We start from the raw sequence: 20,433 nt of genomic DNA, 5'->3' as shown, positions 1-20,433 counted from the left end.
CTTTGGGAGGCCAAGGCAGGTGGATCACCTGAGGTCAGGAGTCCAAGACCAGTCTGGCCAACATGGTGAAACCCCGTCTCTACCAAAAAATACAAAAATTAGCTGGGCACGGTGGCAGGTGCCTGTATTCCCAGCTATTTGGGAGGCTGAGGCAGGAGAATCGCTTGAACCCAGGAGGTGGAGGTTGCAGTGAGCTGAGATTGCGCCATTGCACTCCAGCCTGGGCGACAAGAGTGAAACTGCATCTCAAAAAAAAAAAAAAAGGCTTTAAATTATGCCCTATGGATATCATCAAACTACAAAGGAAGGTAGCAAAATAGCAAGAAAGGAATGAAAAATCTACAAAACAACTAGAAAACAATTAACAATGCAGCAGTAGTCCTAATCTATCAATAATTACATTGAATGTAAATGGATTAAATTATCCAATAAAATCACATAGAGTGGCTAAATGAATTTTTTTTAAAGACCCAACTATATATCTCCTACAAGAGACTCACATCACCTTGAAGGGCACACATAGGTTGAAAGTGAAGAGATGGAAAAATATTCCATGCAAATGGACATCAAAAGAGAGCATGGGTAGGTATACTTACAACAGATAAAATAGATATTAAGCCACAAATTACATAAAGATAAAAAGAAGGTTGTTATATAACGACAAGGGGTCAATTTATCAAGAACACATGCCAATTGAAAATATTTATGCATACAACATCAGAACAATTAGATACAGAAAGTAAATATCCATAGATCTGAAGGGAGAAATAGATGGCAATGCAATAATAGTAGGGGACGTCAATATGCCATGTTCAACAACGAACAGATCGTCCAGGCAGAAGATCAGAAAGAGAACAATGGAGTTAAACTACACTTTAGGCCAAATGGACCTAACAGACAGAACAGTAGATCCAAATGCAGCAGAATACACGTTTTTCTGAACTGCTCATGAATCAATATCCAGCATAAGTCATATGTTAGGCCACAAAACAAGTCTCAACAAATAAGAAGACTGAAATCACATCAACTATTTTTTTCTGACCACATTGGTATGAAACTAGAAATTAATGATTATAGAAATATTGTGAAAATCACATATATGTGGAAATTAAACAACATTCTCCTGAACAACTAATGCATTATAGAATAAATTATAAAGAAAATTTAAAACTATCCACAGACACACAAAAATAGAGACCCAACATACCAAAACTTATGGGGTGTAGCAAAAGCAGTTTTAAGAAGAAAGTTTATACCAACAAATTCCTTCATCCAAAAAAAAAAGAAATCTAAATAACAAACCTGCTTTACACATCAAGGAACTAAAAAAAGAACAAACTAAGCCCAAAGTTAGTAGAAGGAAGGAAATAACAAAGATCAGAACAGAAATAAATGAAATAAACACTAGAAGAACAGTAGAAAAGATCAACAAATTAAGTATTAAAGTTTTTAAAAAGATAAGTAAAATTGACAAACCTTTAGCCAGACTAAGATAAAAGAGAGAAGACTCAAATAAAATCAGAAATGAAATGGACACATTACAACTAGTACCATGGAAATACAAAGATCTTAAGAGGCTACAATAAACAATTGTACACCAACAAATTGGATAACCTAGAAGAAAAGAATGAGCTCCTAGAAACACGCAACCATCAAGACAGAATCATAAAGAAACAGAACACTTGAACAGATTGATAACAACTAAGGAGGTTGAATCAGTAATAAAAAGTTTACCATCAAAGAAAGGCCGAAAATCACATGGTTTCATGACTGGATTATCCCAGACCCTTAAAAAAGAACTAATATCAATTCTTCTTAAACTCTTACAGAAAATTGAAGAGAAGGGAATACTTCCAAACTCATTTTACAAAGCCAGCATTACCATGATACCAAAGCCAGATAAGGATACTACAAGAAAAGAAAATTACTGGCCAATATCCCTGATAAATATAAATGCAGAAATACTCAAGAAAATACCAGTGTACTGAATTCAGCAGCACATTAAAAAGATTATTCATTATGGTCAAGTGGGACTTGTCCCTGGTATGCAAGGATGGTTCAACATATGTAAGTCAATAACTGCAATGCACCACATTAACAGAATGAAGGACAAAAACCACATGATCATTTCAATAGATGCAAAAAAGTCATTTAACAAAATTCAGCATCTTTTCATGATAAAAATTCTCAACAAATAAATATAGAATGTACCTCAACACAATAAAGGCTTTATATGACAAGATCACATATATCATACTCAAAGGTGAAAAGTTGAAAGCTTTTCCTCCAAGATCAAGAATAATACAAGAATACTCATTCTTACCACTTATTTTCAACATAGTTCTGAAAGTCTTAGCCAGAGCAATTAGACAAAAGAAAGAAAGAAAGGTCATCCAAATCAGAAAGGAAGAAGTTAATGGTCTCTGCTTCAGAACACATCATCTCGTATAAAGAAAACACTAAAGATTCCACCAAATAAACCTGTTAGAACTAATAAAGAAATTCAGTAAAGTTGCAGGTTACAAAATCAATATGCAAAAATCAGCAGAATTTCAGTACAATAAAACAATCTGAAAAAGAAATCAAGAGAAACTATTTACAATTGGTACAAAAAATTCTTAGAAATAATTTAACCAAGGATATAAAAGATCTGTTCACAGAAACTTTGAAAACATTGAAGAAATTGGAGACACAAATAAATGTAAAAATATTTCACATTCATGAATTGGAAGAATTAATATTGTTAAAATGTCGAAAGTGGGGGATAAGACAGCCAACCAGACACAGCTGGGAGAAGTGCCTCTCCTACCGAGAGAAACCAAAATATTGAGTAAACTATCCCACTTTGAACAGATTTTTTAAGAGAAAAAACTGAAAGTTAATAGAGAGGTGACTCAGATCCAGAGGTGGAAGAGGAAGGAAGCTTGGAACCCTATAGAGTTGCTGAGTGCCAGGACCAGATCCTGGCCCTAAACAGGTGGTAAGGAAGGAGAGAGTGAAGGAACTGCCAGGTGACACACTCCCACCATGGACCTCTGGGATCCTAGCTTTAAGAGATCCCATCACCCACATGAACGTTTGAATTGACAGTGGGAGCTGCCTGGAGAGTAGGCAGATGCAGAGCTCAAGCCTGTGCAGAGCCCAGGTTTTGTGAGTGTGACAGTTGCAGCAAAACACAACCATAGGTGCCCATCCACCAAGGCAGGCTCTTCATCTTGCTCAGAGTGGCTCTAGCCCTTGCTGACTGCTGGGCAGGGAGAGAGCAGAGCTAACTTCCTCATGGGACCTGGGTGTGTCTGATCTGTGCACACCACTATCCAACTGATCCCGAGGCTCCACCCTGGCCACTCTTGTGTGCACACAGCACAGCCTCTACTGCTACACCTGAGTACTTTGCCAGTGGCCTGGAAGCACTTTGTCCCCCCTGGCACAAATGGTGCTGGACCACGAGGGACCAGAGAACAAAACCTTGGGCGTGGTCCCAACTCCCAAATGTTTGAACACACAAGTTGGAATATTGGGCTGAGATCTGTGGCCAGGGCCTGAGTAGGGGAGAAGCTCCCACTCTCAGAACACTGAGAAAAGTGAGGCATGGGTTTCTGGGCTGGTACAGGAGCTCAATGTGCTTCTCTCTACTAGACTGGTGAGGGAAAGGTGTAACCTGTTTGTCAGCCACAACATCTTCCTAAGGGAGCCTTGTGTCCGGGAAAAACTGACAGACCAGTGATCTGGGTGCAGAAGGCTTGAGACAAAACTAGCTGGTTGGGCCAGCTATGGGGCAAATGCTGGAAAGAAACCTGGTCAGGGAGCCTGAGCTGAGTGGTCTCCACAGTCATCTGCTTGGCAAGAAACCCTAGGTCACAGGTGCTAGACCAGCTGCACACCCACAGCAACACTGCCATGCCCAGGATCCTCTGCCCTTGATCCTGAATCAACAGACCATTTGCAGATATACTTCACAACCCACGCTGACTCTGCCAAGCACAGAGAACCATTGGGCCCCAGGGGAGCTGTGGGTCTCCTGGTCACCTAATCTTTTTTTTTTTTTTTTATACTTTAAGTTTTGGGGTACATGTGCACAATGTGCAGGTTAGTTACATATGTATACATGTGCCATGTTCGTGTGCTGCACCCATTAACTCATCATTTAACATTAGGTATATCTCCTAATGCTATCCCTCCCCCCTCCCCCCACCCCACAACAGGCCCTGGTGCCATGGAATAGTATGCAGCCATAAAAAATGATGAGTTCATGTCCTTTGCAGGGACATGGATGAAGCTGGAAACCATCATTCTCAGCAAACCATCACAAGGACAAAAAACCAAACACTGCATGTTTTCACTCATAGGTGGGAATTGAACAATGAGAACACATGGACACAGGAAGGGGAACATCACACATCGGGACCTAATCTTAAGCTAAGTGTGGCTAAGAGCCTATCTGCTGGCCTTTACTATTAAGCACCGCCCACTGGATTGCAGCCTGAATTACACCGCCAAACAAATACTGTTTCAGCACACATTACCAGTGAAACCCAATGCAGGAACATAGTCAAAAATAAAGACCTGGCATAGAGACTTGGCCCTCTGAAAACACCCAGAAAAAAGCCAGCTATATTCAACATACATCACTGTCAAAATATCAAGGAAAATGAAGAAGAATAAAACAAAAAGTCAAAACCAAATGATAGTAACTTCAAAAAGATAAAGTAACACCAGCTGTCTTAGATGAGAAAGAATCAGCACACATTCTTGCAATTCAAAAAGTCAGAATGTCTCCTTACCTCCAAACAATCATACTAGCTCTCATCAGATTGAAATGGCTGAAATGACAGACATAGAATTCATGATCTGGAAGGTAAGGAAGCTCAACAACATTCAGGAGAAAGTTGAAACCCAGTCCAAGGAAGCCAGTAAAGCAATCCAAAAGTACAGAGATAACATAGCCATTTTAAGGAAGAACCAAAAGAAACTTCTGCAATTGACAAATTCATTATAGGAATTTTGTAATACATTCAGAAGCATTAACAACAGAATAGATCAAGTTGAGGAAAGAATCTCAGAGCTCAAAGATCAGTCCTTTGAATCAACACAGTCAGACATAACTAAAGAAAAAAAATTAAAAATAAAACCTCTAAAAAATATGGGATTATGTAAAGATACCAAACTTACAACTTATTGGCATTCCTGAAAGAGGAGAAAGAATAAGTAACTTGGAAAACATATTTGAGGATAGTCCATGAAAATTTCCCCAATCTCCCTAGAGAGGCTGACATGCAAATTCAAGAAATGCAAATAACCCCTGTGAGATAACTACAAGATAACTATCCCCAAGACACATAGTCATAAGATTCTCCAAGGTCAACGTGAAAGAAAAAAATCTTAAGGGCAGCTAGAGAAAAGCCTGAGGTCACTTATGAAGGGAAGCTCATCAGACTAACAGCAGACTTCTCAGCAGAAACCTTACAAACCAAGCAAGATTAGGGGCCTATTTTTAGCATCCTTAAAGAAAAGAAATTTCAGTGAAGAATTCCATATCCTGCAAAACTAAGCTTCATAAAAGAAGGAGAAATAGGCTGGGCATGGTGGCTCACACCTGTAATACCAGCATTTTGGGAGGCTCAGGCAGGAGGATTGCTTGAGCTCAAGAGTTTGAGACCAGCCTGGGCAACATGGCAAAACCCTGTCTCTTCTAAAAATACAAAAATTACCTGGGCAAGACTCCATCACAAACAAACAAACAAACCAAAACTATCAGGTACTATGCTCACTACCTGGGTGACAAAATCATTTTTACACCAAACCCAGTGACAAGCAATTTACCCATGTAACAAACCTGCATGTGTATCCCCTGAACCTAAAATAAAAGTTAAAAAAAAAAGAACTTTCATCAACATTTCTTGCAGTGAAGGTATGTTAGTGATGAACATTCTCTGCTTTTATTGCCTGAAAATATCTTTATTTTATATTCATATTTGACATATATTCTCACTGGGCATAAAAATTCTAAAGTACAAGTTTTTCCCCTTTTTTCTATTAAAAATTTCATTCCAATATCTTTCATATTGCCTTATTTGTAATGATGCCTTCTATCCTTCTTATCTTTGTTCCATTTATAAGAAGTGTTTCCCAACCCCAGACTGATTTAAAACATTTTTTTAATTAAAAAAGCAAAAGAAAGAAACATTTTTATCTGAAGCTGTCTCAGACTCAGACACCACCCAATCTTCAGATTTCAAATAGCTTATACTCAAACATTTGGTAATATCAGCTCCTTAATGGTCTTCCTGGAGGGCAGATGCATTCTAGAGATGAGAACACGATCATGATTACGAATGCTACCACCACTACACAAGCACAAAAGTCACTGGTGTGATCCTTTCTCAGAACATTGTGGTAACTTCTGGACATTCTCTGCTGTTATCATTGCTTCTTCCTTCTGGGTTTCCCCCCCCCCCCCCTTATATGGGCAGATAATTTTCTCCATTGGAATGAAAAAGTCTTGCTTCATGCTCTTTAACTGTGTGACCTTGGGCATATTACTTTACTTTGGGGCAAACCATTTTCCTTCTTGAGGACCAAATGTGCTCTTTTATAAAATGAGCAGTTAGAATTAGATTGTCTCTCTGGACACGGCTTATGTTGACAACCTGGATCACATTAAAGGATCACACTGAGACCTTTATGTCGGCCTCAGTTTCTCCATCTGTAAAGTAGAGGTTGGGCTTAGATTATAGATGATAAAGACACCAACTTTCCTGGAAAGGATTCTGGAAACGATTCTGAACTTAGGCTCAGCCTCAGTAAGAAGGAGTTCTGTGATTAAACAGGGATGCCCACACATCAGCAACAGAAATGGGCAGGTCAACCATGTATGCTGTGCCTCAGTGAAGATTTTATGCTATGCTGTGCATTCGATATCCATTCTCTATATTTGATATCCAATCTAAGATTATCTAGAAGGTCCTTTCCAAGACACTGGTGAGATACATCTGTATAAATATATAACTCAGGATAAAAGCAACTTTTAACATTTAGCGTGTGCCTCTGCCTCTGATCTGATTACAGCCCACAGAGAAATATAAACAATACACAATACAGGCTAATGAAGAAGGGTGATAAGATTTTTTTTTTTTTTTTTTGAGACGGAGTTTCACTCTTGTCACCCAGGCTGGAGTGCAATGGTGCAATCTTGGCTCACTGCAACCTTTGCCTGCCGGTTCAAGCGATTCTCCTGCCTCAGCCTCCTGAGTAGATGGGATTGGAGGCACCCACCACCACGCCCGGCTAATTTTTGTATTTTTTAGTAGAGACAGGGTTTCACCATGTTGTCCAGGCTGGTCTCGAACTCCTGACCTCAGGTGATCCACCAGCCTCAGCCTCCCAAAGTGCTAGGATTACAGGTGTGAGCCACTGCGACCGGCCAAGGGTGGTAAGATTTTAAAAATTTATTTAAAATACAGAAATTTCAAAAAAAGAGAAGTGCAGTGATAGCAAAATTGATGCAAACTGTGCAAGCATGAAATCTATTTTATAGCTGAATCTACTTTTCTTGGTCCCGAGATTTTATTTCCATTGGTTTTCAAATAGTTAATTCTATTGATTTTTCAGGGAGATTACTAAAATCACTAATAATTATTTTCTTAGTGACACAAAATCTAAAAAGCACCATATATACCTTCTCTCTCCATCTCCCCTTATCCTTATGTCACCTTACCCTACCCCAATACTCCAATGGCAGAGTATCTACCCATGGCAGAGTAGAGAATATGTACACTAACAAAACCAGATGCACAGAGGTGGGGTATCCATCTCTGACTTGGCTGAGCTAGTGTAAGGAAGGAAGGCTCTGTGGCCATTGTCCTTGGAAGTCATTCTCACAGGTTGGTGGTATTCTCAAGTAGGTGGTGCTTGACTGGCCCAAGAGCACCCACATGCTGCTATGCATTTTTCTGACAATCTCTTTATGATCTCTGACTTTGGCAGATCATCTTGCATCTCTCAATTGGAGAGTCACTTTTCTTATCTCCACAGAAAATTCTTAATCAAGCTCCTGGTTTTCCTTTATAGCTTCTACTTTTTAAACTCACTTCTCCAACTTCACTGCTACATCTCTGACAGATGAGAACATTAGAGATTCCTTGTTTTTCAAAAACAAAACAAAACTCAGCAAAACTATAAATATACTAAGGGTAAGTCTGTATTATCTCCTGCCAAAATACAGCACCCTGCATTTTTTTTAAATTTTTATCTTTTGTAGGTACATAGTAGGTGTCTGTATTTGTTGGGTACATGAGATGTTTTGATACAAGCATGCAATGCATAATAACCACATCATGGAAAATGGGGTATCCATCCCCTCAAGCATTTATCCTTTGTGTTACAAATAATCTAATTATACTTTTTTATTATTTTAAAATGTACAATTAAATTATTTTTGACTATAGTCACCTCGTTATGCTATTAAATACCAGGTCGTATTCATTCTTTCTAACTATTTTTTGTACCCAGTAACCATCCTCACCTTCCCACACACGCCCACCACCCTTCCCAGCCTCTGATAACCATCCTTCTACTCTCTATCTCCCTTGAATTCAATAGTTTTGATTTTTAGATTTCACAAATAAGTGAGAACATGCAATATTTGTCTTTATGTTCCTGGCTTATTTCACTTAGCATAATAGCCTCCAGTTCCACCCATGTTATTGCAAGTGACAGCATCTCTTTCTTTTTTATGGCTGAATAATACTCCACTGTGTATAAGTTCCACATTTTCTTTATCCACTCATTTGTTGATCGACACTTAAGTTGCTTCTAAATCTTGGCTATTGTGAATAGTGCTGCAACAAGCACAGGTGTGCAGATATCTATTCAATATTCTTATTTCCTTTTGGAGGGGAGTGTGTACCTAGCAGTGGGATTGCTGGATTGTATGGTAACTCTATTTTCAGTTTTTTTAGGAACCTCCAAACTGTTCTCCATAGTGGTTGTACTATCTTACGTTCACACCAGTAGCATACAAGGGTTTCCCTTTCTTCAAATCCTTGCCAGCATTTGCTATTGCCTGTCTTTTGGATACAAGCCATTTTAACTGGAGTGAGATGATATTTCATTGTAGCTTGATTTGCATTTCTCTGATGATCAGTGATTTTGAGCACCTTTTCATCTGCCTGTTTGCCATTTGTATGTCTTCTTTTCAGAATATCTATTCAGATACTTTGCCCATTTTTAAGTTGGATCATTAGATTTTTTTCCTATAGAATTGTTTGAGCTCTTTATATTTCCTGTTATTAGTCCCTTGTCAGAAGGGTCGTTTGCAAATATTTTCTCCCATTCTGTGGGTTGTCTTTTCACTTTGTTGATTGTGTGCTTTGCTGTGCAGAAGCTTTTTAACTTGATGTGATCCCATTTGTCCATTTTTGCTTTGATTGCCTTTGTTTGTGGGTTGCTACTCAAGAAATTTTTGCCCAAACATCCTGGAGAGATTCCCCAGTTTCTTATAGTAGTTTCATAGTTTGAGATCTTAGCTTTAAGTCTTTAATCCATTTGATTTAATGTTTTGTATATGGTGAGAGACAGGGGTCTAGTTTCATTATTCTGCATATGGATATTCAGTTTTCCCAGCACCATTTTTTAAAGAGACTGTTTTTCCCCCAAAGTATGTTCTTGGCAACTTTGTCAAAAATGAGTTTACTGTAGATGTGTGGACTTGTTTCTGTGTTCTCTATTCTTTTCCATTGCTCTATGTGTCTGTTTTTATACTAGTACCATGCTGTTTTGGTTACTATAGCTTTGTAGTATAATTTGAAGTGAGGTAATGTGATTCCTCTAGTTTTGTTCCTTTTGCTTAGGACGGCTTTGGCCATCCTGCATTTTTAACCCTTTTCCCATTTTCACCCAGAATACTCGCTGGTGGCACTTGCAGCTGCAGGGTTTACCCTGAGATAACTTTGCCACAAAATATCTTGCCTTTATTATTATTTTCACATCGTTCTAATATATCGACTTTGAAAACACAAATCATCATTCTATTTATAGCATCTTGTTGTTAGCAGTGGTATTTCCATTTACAAAATATAGAAATTCTTGAACGCTGAAAATGTCAAATTCTAGAAAGCGTAGCATTACCATGTTAACATTGTTCTCAAACAGTTTTTGGCCAAAGAGTCATTTAATGAATCCGGTTTTTTCCAAAATAGATGATTCTGATTATTCAGATGATTCTGATGTTAGTTCTGTTTAAAAATAATTCCAAGAACAGTTTGTATATTGTATTTTCACACTGAAAATCAGTCAGCCTCCAGAGCATGTTAATGTAAAATTAAATGAACACGGGCAGTGAGCTACAGTTTTTTTTCTAAACAGTGCAGCTGTTTAGAAAATTTTTTTAAATTTTCCTGATTTCCTTGGTATCTAGTGGTATTAAACATATGTGGGAGAAATACAGCTCAGCAAACTCTTCCAGGAGATAAAATGCTGATCACTCCTACTGGGCAATTTCACAAATGTCTCCTATATTTTTCTCCTTTGGTAGTGGGGATGGGGGGGCAGAATGTTACATTGGGTCTCTCTCCTCTCTCTCTTTCTCTCTCCCTCTCCTTTTAAAATGTTTCCTCTCTCTCAATATTTCATTTCTTATTTGTATTTCTGAATGAGGGAAAAGAGTTGATGGGACAGCGGAACGGGAAAAAGAAGAGCACCAATAAAACCTGTTTTCCTGTTTTCACTATTTTCATTCCAAATTCCTTCTGTCTCATAATTGATGGAATCTTATGAACTTATTAGTTAAAAAGTGTCTTTCTTGTTTCACAGGAATTCATATTGGGGTGATCACTCAGAAGGTGAATACCGGATGTTGTAAGCTATTGGACTGCCACAAGTGATATCTTTACACACCATTCTGCTGTCATTGTGTATGTACAAAGTGCTGCATACAGACAGAGGAGAAGGACAATTGAGCCCATCTAAAGTTAACAAAAACTTCCTCTTGGGGCTGTTTCTTTCCATCAGACCTTACAGTTCTACGGGATAATAGCTTATCTCATAAGGCCTCAGCTTTCTTTAATAATTTCTAGAAGCAAACATTATTGTGTCATGCACACTCAGTGTTGCAAATTAATAGTCTGGTGATCTGGGTGGCATGGCATTTTCCCCTTCTCTGGTTCATCACCCATGATAGACCAGTAAAGGTGACCACTTAAATTCCTTGCTGTGTAGTGTTCTGTATTCCTCAGGACACAGAGCTTCCTCTCTCCCAGGAGCCATGAATATCCTGATGCTGACCTTCATTATCTGTGGGTTGCTAACTCAGGTGACCAAAGGTAATGGAACCCTATAAAGCAGAGATGATGACTAGGATGAGTTGTTGCCCTTGGGCTCCCCTGGTATCATGATGGGAAGAGAGGGAATCTGCAGGAAAAATCTGGGCCAACAAAGCAGCAGAATGCTCGTATTTTGGCAGCTCCATGCCCCTAGTCTCTGAGAATCTTTCTGTTAGGGGCATCTAGCAAGCTGTCCTCTGAGGCGTTTCTCCAAAGACAAGAATTTCCTTAATGCTCTGAGCCACCCTATCTCTCTCTCTACATAACTATCCAATGTTAGTTCAGCCTCACTTCACTTCCATTTTGATTATTCTGTTGTATCTATTTCATTGTTGTGTCCTATTAGTTCTCCTAGCATCTTGAATTCTTCTTTGCCCGGAGAGTACCTTCAGAGGGAGGCCCTCACTTTCATGTTCTTAGGTACGGTGAACAAGTCCATTGACAGTTTGTAGATTCTGTAGCACTATCATATGGAAGAGACAATATATATGTTTGGGGTAGAAGTGGAAATAAGTGGAGTGAAGACAGGATAGACAGACTAGTGACCAATGGGGACCTTCTAATTTTAGATGAATAGGAACAGTCTGTTTCCACTATTTAATAATGCTACTTTTGAAAATTGTTAACTTTTTATTAAAAAATAATACTTGCAATTGACTTATGTATCAAGCAATCGATAGATTTATAGGGTTTAAGGAAAAGAAAAATGTTTGTCTGTCCAAGAATACCAGTTCTTCAGTCTTCCCCTTCAGAATCAATGTTACCAATTTCTTATATATCCTAGCAAATACAAATGTATTTATATTTGCATGTGTATACCTTTTAGATTTTTAAAAAATGCAATTGCAAATGCACCATGTGAATTGTTCTGCAATGTACTAGCAATATATTAGAGACATCTTATCCATACATAAACCTAGTTCATTATTTTTAATCAATAAGTAAAACTTTGAGGAGGAGCAGATGAATTGCCTCACATTAATTACTCCGCTACTGATGAAAAATAGGTCTTTAATTATCAAAAACAATTCAGCAAGAAAAATTTGTAAACAAATGTATGTCTTTTCATTTATGACTGGACCCGTGGACACACACACACACACACACACACACACACACACAGTCAAACCACCTACCAGAAAAGCTGAACTATTCTTCTCTCCTATCACCAGTTGCAAGAGTGTCAGCTTCCCACACCCTCATCAGTCCTTTTTGTTTTTTCTACTACATTCAGTTTTCTACTACATTCAGTTTTACAGTCTAATATGTGAAAATGAGGTCCTGATGTTTGAATTCATGACACTTTAGTTATAAATCAGTTTGAACATCCAGTCCATTAGATTTCTAAACTTTCTTAATTATCTTTATATACTAAGAAATTTGGCTTTTGTTAAATTTGGAGGTGTTATATGTTGCCTAGAAAGATGCTATTCATGTCTATTAGGTGGTTATAACTGTGCCTATGATCTGTTATGTCTTGATTCACATGTTGATGTAATGTGAGTTACAGAATTAATATCTACATTCATTTCTGATTATAAACTGCTGTATTTGTTGAAAATTTGGAAATTTTGAAATTGTAAAGAAGTAAAAAAATTGTAAAGAAGTTAAAAGAGACAAAATATTTTTGGTCTATTGTTCTTCCTCAGTTTTCTTATTTGAATAAAAATGTATAGCATACTTATAAATTTTCTATTATACTATTAGTATTTTCCCATTTACTAAATATTTTCAAAAACTGTATTTCCAATGACTGTATAAATTTTATAGAATGGATACTGTTTAAATTACTTAGCCAAATTGTTTTTGCATAAATAAGTGCATTTACATTTTATAGACAAGGATGGCTAGTATAACCTTTCTTATACATAAATCATTCAGCATAAAATTCCTGGAGATGTACTTTTTTTCTGTCTGCTTCATGTATTATCAATTTCTGAATACTTGCCAAGTCCTAAAAATGAAATATTATATATAAATATTTAATTTTTATTTATGTCTGTGAGTAATGGGGAAGTCGAACTTCAAATACATGCTTAATGTATATTTAACTTTTCTACAAATTGTCCATGTCTCTCTTTCCCTTTTATTTTGGAGAGGTAGTTTTCATTTCTTTTGATTTAGAGATTTTCATTTTTGTGTTCTCTTATAGGTTTTGTTTTGAAATTTAGCTATTTAGTCTCTCTGGGCTTTATATTATGTGTTTTCAAGTGAGATAGCACCTGATGGCTTGTGAAGCAACTTTTTACCAAGCCAAGCTATCAGTGGACTGCTATCCATAGATATATTTTAAGTTGATGCTAGCTGATTATATATCTGGTATGTTTTAGAAAGAACTCCACACATGGGATAATGTTTTGGCTAGATGGCTCCCCTACTTAGAAACATACAATTGCTAGTCATATTTCTAATTTTAGGATTTTGAGATACTGGTGATGAAGATCGCATGTCCTAACAACATAATAGTTCCAGACTGAAGTTCTTTGAAAAAAATGACTGTTGTCACTCTAGAAAAAAAAAATTATGAATTTTTCCCAATTGCCATCATTCCACTGCTAAAACCAAATTCTTGGAATTATCTTTGATTTTTCTATATCCTACGACACTCATATCTATCAGGAAGTCTATTACATCTGCCTGCAAATTATATCCAGAATGCAATTATTCTTGTCACCTCCATTGCTACCACTCTGATTCTAGTCACCATCATCTCTCACCTGTGTTATTGCCATAGCTTCCTCATGATATCTGTCCTTCTGCTCTTCACTTCTACCATCTTGTGAAGACACATAGTGCATGATCCGCTTACACTGGAAGTCAGATCACGTACTTTTGCTCAAAACTCTGCTAGGGCCCCCTCTATACTCAGAGCGGTAACAAGAGTCCATACGGTGGCTCACCTGGCCCTGCAGGATCTGGCCCTTATGACCTCTCTCACCTCATCTCCTACTATTATAGTCCTTGTTCACTCCACTACAGCCACACAGGCCCCAGTGCTCTTCCCCAAACATATCAGACTTACTCAACCCATAGAGCTTTGTTTGTTTCCTCTGCCTAGAATGTACTTGCCTCAGATACTGGTGTGACTAATTCCTTTACCTCCTTCAAGCTGTTTAATCATCACCTTGTTACACAGGCTTGTGCAACTCCTGTTTATGAATCTTCTATTACACTTAAATCTATTCTCCCTTCTTTCTGCAAACCATTTGTCACCTTTTCATCTACAAAATAATGTACTTTTTTATTAAGGTAAAATACACATTTAAAAATTACCATCCTTACCATGTTTTTACCATATTTTTATGTATACCTGTTGGCTGTTTGTATGTCTTCTGTTGAGAAATGTCTATTCAAATCTTTTGCCTGTTTTAAAATCAGATTATTTGTTTTTGTTTGCAATGGAGTTTTTTGAGCTCCTTATATTAATATACTTTTGGTTGTTAATTCCTCGTCAGATGGATAGCTTGCAAATATTTTCTCCTACTCTGTGGGCTACATCTTCACTTTGTTGATTATTTCCTTTGCTGTGCACAACCTTTTTAGTTTGATGTAATCCTAATTGCCTATTTTTGCTTTGGTTGCCCGTGCTTTTGAGGTCTTACCCAAGAAATCTTTGCCAAGACCAACGTCCTGAAGTGTTTCCCTAAGGTTTTCTTCAGGTAGTTCCATAGTTTCAGGTCTTAGATTTAACTCTGTAAACCCTACAGTCTAGCAGGGAGTGCATTTACTTTTTATTATCTGTCTCCCTCTGCTAGAAAGTCAGCTCCATGTGATTTTTGTCTGTTTAGTTCACAGATGTACCTCAAGGGCCCAAAACTTTGATGACTGTGTGACTATAGCCTAATTTAAGAATGGAGGGGATAATTTAAAAGCAGTAGAAAGAAATGTAAGTGAGAAACAATTTTGAAGAATAATTGACAGAACAAGGCAATTCAAAGACAAAGGAGAAGAAGAGAGCCAAGATGACATATTTCAAGTATGGATAATGCTGGAGGAAAAAAATTAAGGTATAAATCTTTGTAGATGTGAGGAACGAAGAAGCAAGGTTAGAGTCTGTCTTGCACAAAAGAAGTGGAAGGTCTAGACTTGAAACTTATAGAAAATTCCACGAAGTACAAAGTAAAATCGAGCCAGTAAAATAACAAAGATAGAATAAATGACTCTAGAAGAGTGAAGGTAGAATAAATAATTGGTGAAGTTGGACTAGAGCCAACATTTCCCAGAGGATAAAATATAAACCAAATTATTGTGAGCCTAATATATACATACATACATACGTCTATATGTGTTTTATATATATTATCACATTCAGTTCAAATGAGGTTGTGTAGAAAATTACTTGCTCTTCTGCACATATACCAGCCTTCCTCCTCCATAGAGCCTTATCTCTAGCTGCTTCCTCTGCCTAGAATACACTTATCTAGGTACTCCTTGGGCAATTGTCTTGAGAAAGATGATCATGCCGTTTACTGCTTGATAAATGAACATACAATACAGCACACTAGTTTCCCTTTAGATTTATATCCTCACCCCTCAAATGAGTAGTCACACTGCTTGGAAATCCTACTGCATTTCTCTTGTAAATAAACCTTCTTTCTTTTTTCTTTTTTTTTTTTTTTTGAGACAGAGTCTTCCTCTGTCACCAGGCTGGACTGCAGTGGCCCAATCTCGGCTCATTGCAACCGCCAACTCCCTGGTTCAAGTGATTCTCCTGCCTCAGCCTCCCGAGTAGCTGGGATCACAGGCATGTGCCACCACATCCAGCTAATTTTTGTATTTTTAGTAGAGACAGGTTTTCACCAGGTTGGCCAGGATGGTCTCGATCTCCTGACCTTGTGATCCACCCACCTCAGCTTCCCAAAGTGCTGGGATTACAGGTTTGTGCCACCACACCCAGCCATCTTCCCTCTTTTTTAGACAACTATTTTGTCCTGACCTTTGTCTTTTATTTTCCTGCTCCTCTCCTCTACATGGCTCTCCCCCTCAGCTTATCCCATGCCCCATTTATTTAAACAATTCAAATAGGAAGTTTTCACTCATTTCCTCTGTCCCCTTTGCCATAAATGGAGAAACGTGTCTTCTCCATCTAAAGATCAGTCTGCTCTGTGTGAATTTGTGACTGTGCCCTTCTGTCATCTCATCACCCTATTCTATATTAATCTCTCCTTTTCTGCTTTTTTTTTTTTTTTTTTTGAGATGGAGTCTTGCTCTTGTTGCCCAGGCTGGAATGCAGTGGCACGATCTTGGCTTACTGCAACCTTCGCCTCCCGGGTTCAAGTGATTCTCCTGCCTCAGCATCCTGAGTAGCTGGGACTACAGGTGCTCGCCACCTTGCCCAGCTAATTTTTGTATTTTTTAGTAGAGACAGGGTTTCACCATGGCCAGGCTGGTCTCGAACTCCTGAACTCAGGTGATCTGCCCGCCTCGATCTCCCAAAGTGCTGGGATTACATGTGTGAGCCACTGGGCCCAGACTGCTTGTTTCTTTTCTCATTGCTTGCAAGCACCATTTGGTATTTATCGTTCTTCAAAACAAACCTGAAAGCTTTCCCTTAACCTTACATTGCTCTCTAATAAGTTATTTATTTCTCTGCTTTTCTTTGGAGCTAAACTTCTTAAGAGTCTCATCTACAGGTCCTGCATTCACTTCTCTCTCATTCACATTTTGACCAACTGCAATTTGGTTTCTTTTTTCATACCACTCGGAAGCTGCTCTCCTCAGTATGAAGTTACCTTCATACTACTAAAAGCATGGACATTTTCCTGCCTTCATCTTTTTTTTAACCTCTCAGCAGTATTTGACTACAAAATGACCACTCTGTCCTTTAAGAAACAGTCTCCTCTCCTGCTTAATGTAGTCACATCTGATACAACTTTCCCCATAACCTTTTATGCATTTTCTGTTTTCATGCATATCAGCCCGACTTGCAAATGTCAGTATCTCCAGTCTTTCAACAACTGCTTGTGAAATACCCCCGTACAGGGCAATCCAGAAATGCCAGAAAATTATCAGCTGTCTCTGGATCATCTGTCAACTACGGGGGAAGCTGGATAAATAGTCCAGGTCCTTTGAGCCTCATGTAGAATAACTTTGAGGCTTGGTAATATTTTTTTTTCCTGTGGTAATTCACTTATTTGCAGTTCAAGGCTATTATGGGAAGAAAACATAAATGGATGTTAGTTCTTCAAGGTTTTTACTGTAACTGTGCACCCTTTCATTCTTCAAGGTTTTTCTGTAACACTGCACCTTCAGGACCTGATGCCCAATTAAACATTTTTTTAAGTTTTTTGTTTTTTTTTTAATAAAAACTAAATGCTATTTTTTCTTCTACTTTTAGTTGATGTGTAATAATTATTCATATTTAGAAGATGCAGAGTGATATTTTGATACATGTATACAATGTGTAATGATCAAATCAGGGTAATTAGCATATCTATCACCTCAAACATTTGTCATTTTTTTATATTGGGAACATTCAGAATCGTCTCTTCTAGCTATTTGAAAATATACAGTAAATGATTGTTAACTACTGTCACCCTACAGTGCTATAGAACAGTGGACCCCTTTTGGCACCAGGGACCAGTTTTGTGGAATACAGTTTTTTCGACAAGGTGAAGGTGGTGGTGGGGATGGTTTCAGGATGAAACTGTTCCACCTCAGGTCATCAGGCATTAGAGTCTCACAACGAACACACATCCTAGATCCCTCACATGCACAGTTCACAATAGGGTTCATGCTCCTATGAGACTCTAATGCCTTGGCTGATCTGACAAGAGGTGGAGCTCAGGTGGTGATGCTTGCACACCTGCTTTTTACCTTTTGCTGTGCAGCCTGGTTCCTAACAGGCCATGGACCAGTATCCATTGGCTGCACAGGGGTTGGGGACCCCTGCTATAGGATGCTGGAACTTTTTCCTCCTATCTAGGTGTAATTTTCTATCTGTTAACCAACCTCTCTCTATCCTCCTTTCCCTTCCCAGCCTCTAGTAATCATTATTCTACAGTCTACTTCTATGAACTCAACTTTTTTAGCTCCTGCTTATGAATGAAAACATGTGGTATTTATCTTTTTGTGTCTATTTCACATAACGGAAAGTAACATGTCCCCCAGGCTCATCCATGAGTCTGAGGCTTGTTTGCAGCCTGGCTGCTGGGCTTCCCTGTGGGATTGTCCTCTGAGCAAACAGAACACAGCCATCCTGCTGGCCAGCAGTTGATAGATGATCTCATGATAATAACAGGTTATAACTCACCTTTTCTTGGATTTCTTGCTCTCCTGATTTCTACATTTCTCCACTGATTTTTTTTAAGGAGGAATTGTCTCTCAACTAAACTATTATATTCAAATCTTTGCTGGAGCTCTGCTCTGCTGGGGGTCTGCTTTAAGACTCTAGAGTCTTATTCTCCTGTTTTGATCTGACTTATCTTATTGGTCCTTTTAAGTCGTTTCCTCTTATCTGATCTCTTATCTCTTAATATTGAAACTCACTAGAATTTAATTCTAGTCCTCTTTTTTTCTCATATTATTCCAACCACCATGGTTTACCAATTTCTGTACTTTAAATGCTATCCATAAGCAATCACATTTATTGATTTGCATATGTCAAAACAACCTTGCATTCCAAGGATAAAGGCTACTTGATCGTAGTGGATAAGCTTTTTGATGTGCTGCTGGATTCAGTTTGCTACTATTTTGTTCAGGATTTTTGCACTGATGTTCATCAAGGATACTGGCCTGAAATTTTTTTTTTCTTGTGTCTCTGCTAGGTTTTGGTCTCAGGATGATGCTGGCCTCATAGAATAAGTTAAAGTTGAGTCCTGCCTTCTCAATTTTGGGTGAATAGTTTCAGTAGGAATGATACCAGCTCTTCTTTGTATATCTGGTAGAATTCAGCTGTGAATCCATCTGGTCCTGGGCTTTTCATTTTCATCCTTTCTTTCTAGGTTTCGTATCAGTCCCATTATGCTCTCTATCTCTCCATCCCTCTATTTTTCTACATTTCTCCTTTTCTCCATACAACTTCTTTGATGGCACATAGCACAGTTTTAATATACACTTTTTGTTCTCCTGTTTGTCTCTTTCAATGGCTTTTTGTACTTGACATCATATTAGTCTAGATGTCAGTCAGTGTAAATTTTTGAACGAATGAAAAGTTATGTTGATGCCAGAGTTAAAAATTTGACCTATATTTTATTCTCTACAGGTAGCTTTGAACCCCAAAAATGTTGGAAGAATAATATAGGACATTGCAGAAGACGATGTTTAGATACTGAAAGGTGCATACTTCTTTGTAGGAACAAGCTATCATGCTGCATTTATATAATAATATCACATGAATATACTCAACGACCAGCATTTCCTATGATTCACCTAGAGGATATAACATTTGATTATAGTGATGTGGACTCTTTTACTGGTTCCCCAGTATCTATGTTGAATGATCTGATAACATTTGACACAACTAAATTTGGAGAAACCATGACACCTGAGACCAATACTCCTGAGACTACTGTGCCACCATCTGAGACCACTACTCCCGAGACTACTATGCCACCATCTGAGACCGCTACTTCCGAGACTATGCCACCACCTTCTCAGACAGCTCTTACTCATAATTAATTAACATTTACTTCTGGTATGGAAGAACTAGAAATACTGCTGGAAATAATATGCAAAGAGCTGATTCTACCAATCCAATTTCACCAGGAAAATTCCATCAGGGATTGGATGACCATGGGGATGGACATAATTGCTACTACCAACACAACAGCCAAGAGAGTTGCCTTACAATTAGAAATGTATAGACAGAAATGTATAGAAGATACAAGGATTCTCTTAATTGGACTTAAATTCTTTATCTGTCTTCCTCCGATGTACTGAAATATACGAGCTAATTTTTGTCTTAAGTGAACATTTGTATGTCTATGTATTTTTCCATGCCAAAAACAAAAACGAAGACCATTGTTTGGAGCTGCCTATTATGACTAAGACATGAAGTTTTACTTTAACAGTGCCTGGCCCACTACTATCATATATAGGAGAACATATAAAAGCATATAGAAAGTTCCAGATGAATGTTCCCTTCTCTACCCTCCACCTTTTATTGTAAGTT

The 20,433-nt window shown here is 38.0% G+C and overlaps 1 protein-coding gene across 1 annotated transcript; it reads left to right on the top strand.

Moving 5' to 3' along the window:
• The first annotated feature begins 11,263 nt into the window (after positions 1-11,263).
• LOC129525442 (beta-defensin 125) lies at positions 11,264-19,940 on the top strand. Its single transcript, XM_055355852.1, has 2 exons — positions 11,264-11,321; positions 19,525-19,940. Exons 1-2 carry the CDS (start codon positions 11,264-11,266, stop codon positions 19,938-19,940), a joined length of 474 nt encoding a protein of 157 aa, XP_055211827.1.
• The last annotated feature ends 493 nt before the right edge of the window (positions 19,941-20,433 follow it).

Source organism: Gorilla gorilla, chromosome 17 (assembly GCF_029281585.2).
Source record: "Gorilla gorilla gorilla isolate KB3781 chromosome 17, NHGRI_mGorGor1-v2.1_pri, whole genome shotgun sequence".
NCBI classification, from domain to species: Eukaryota; Metazoa; Chordata; class Mammalia; order Primates; family Hominidae; genus Gorilla; species Gorilla gorilla.
The sequence above is the reverse complement of the archived record's forward strand: the minus strand, read 5'-3'. Positions and strand labels throughout refer to the sequence as shown.

What these genes read in the sequence shown, in the direction of transcription:
- LOC129525442 (XM_055355852.1), top strand. Translation starts at nt 11,264, where the DNA reads ATGAATATCCTGATGCTGACCTTCATTATCTGTGGGTTGCTAACTCAG. An exon ending in GCTAACTCAGGTGACCAAAG is followed by an intron (nt 11,322 to 19,524) that starts GTAATGGAACCC and finishes TATTCTCTACAG; the next exon opens with GTAGCTTTGAACCCCAAAAA.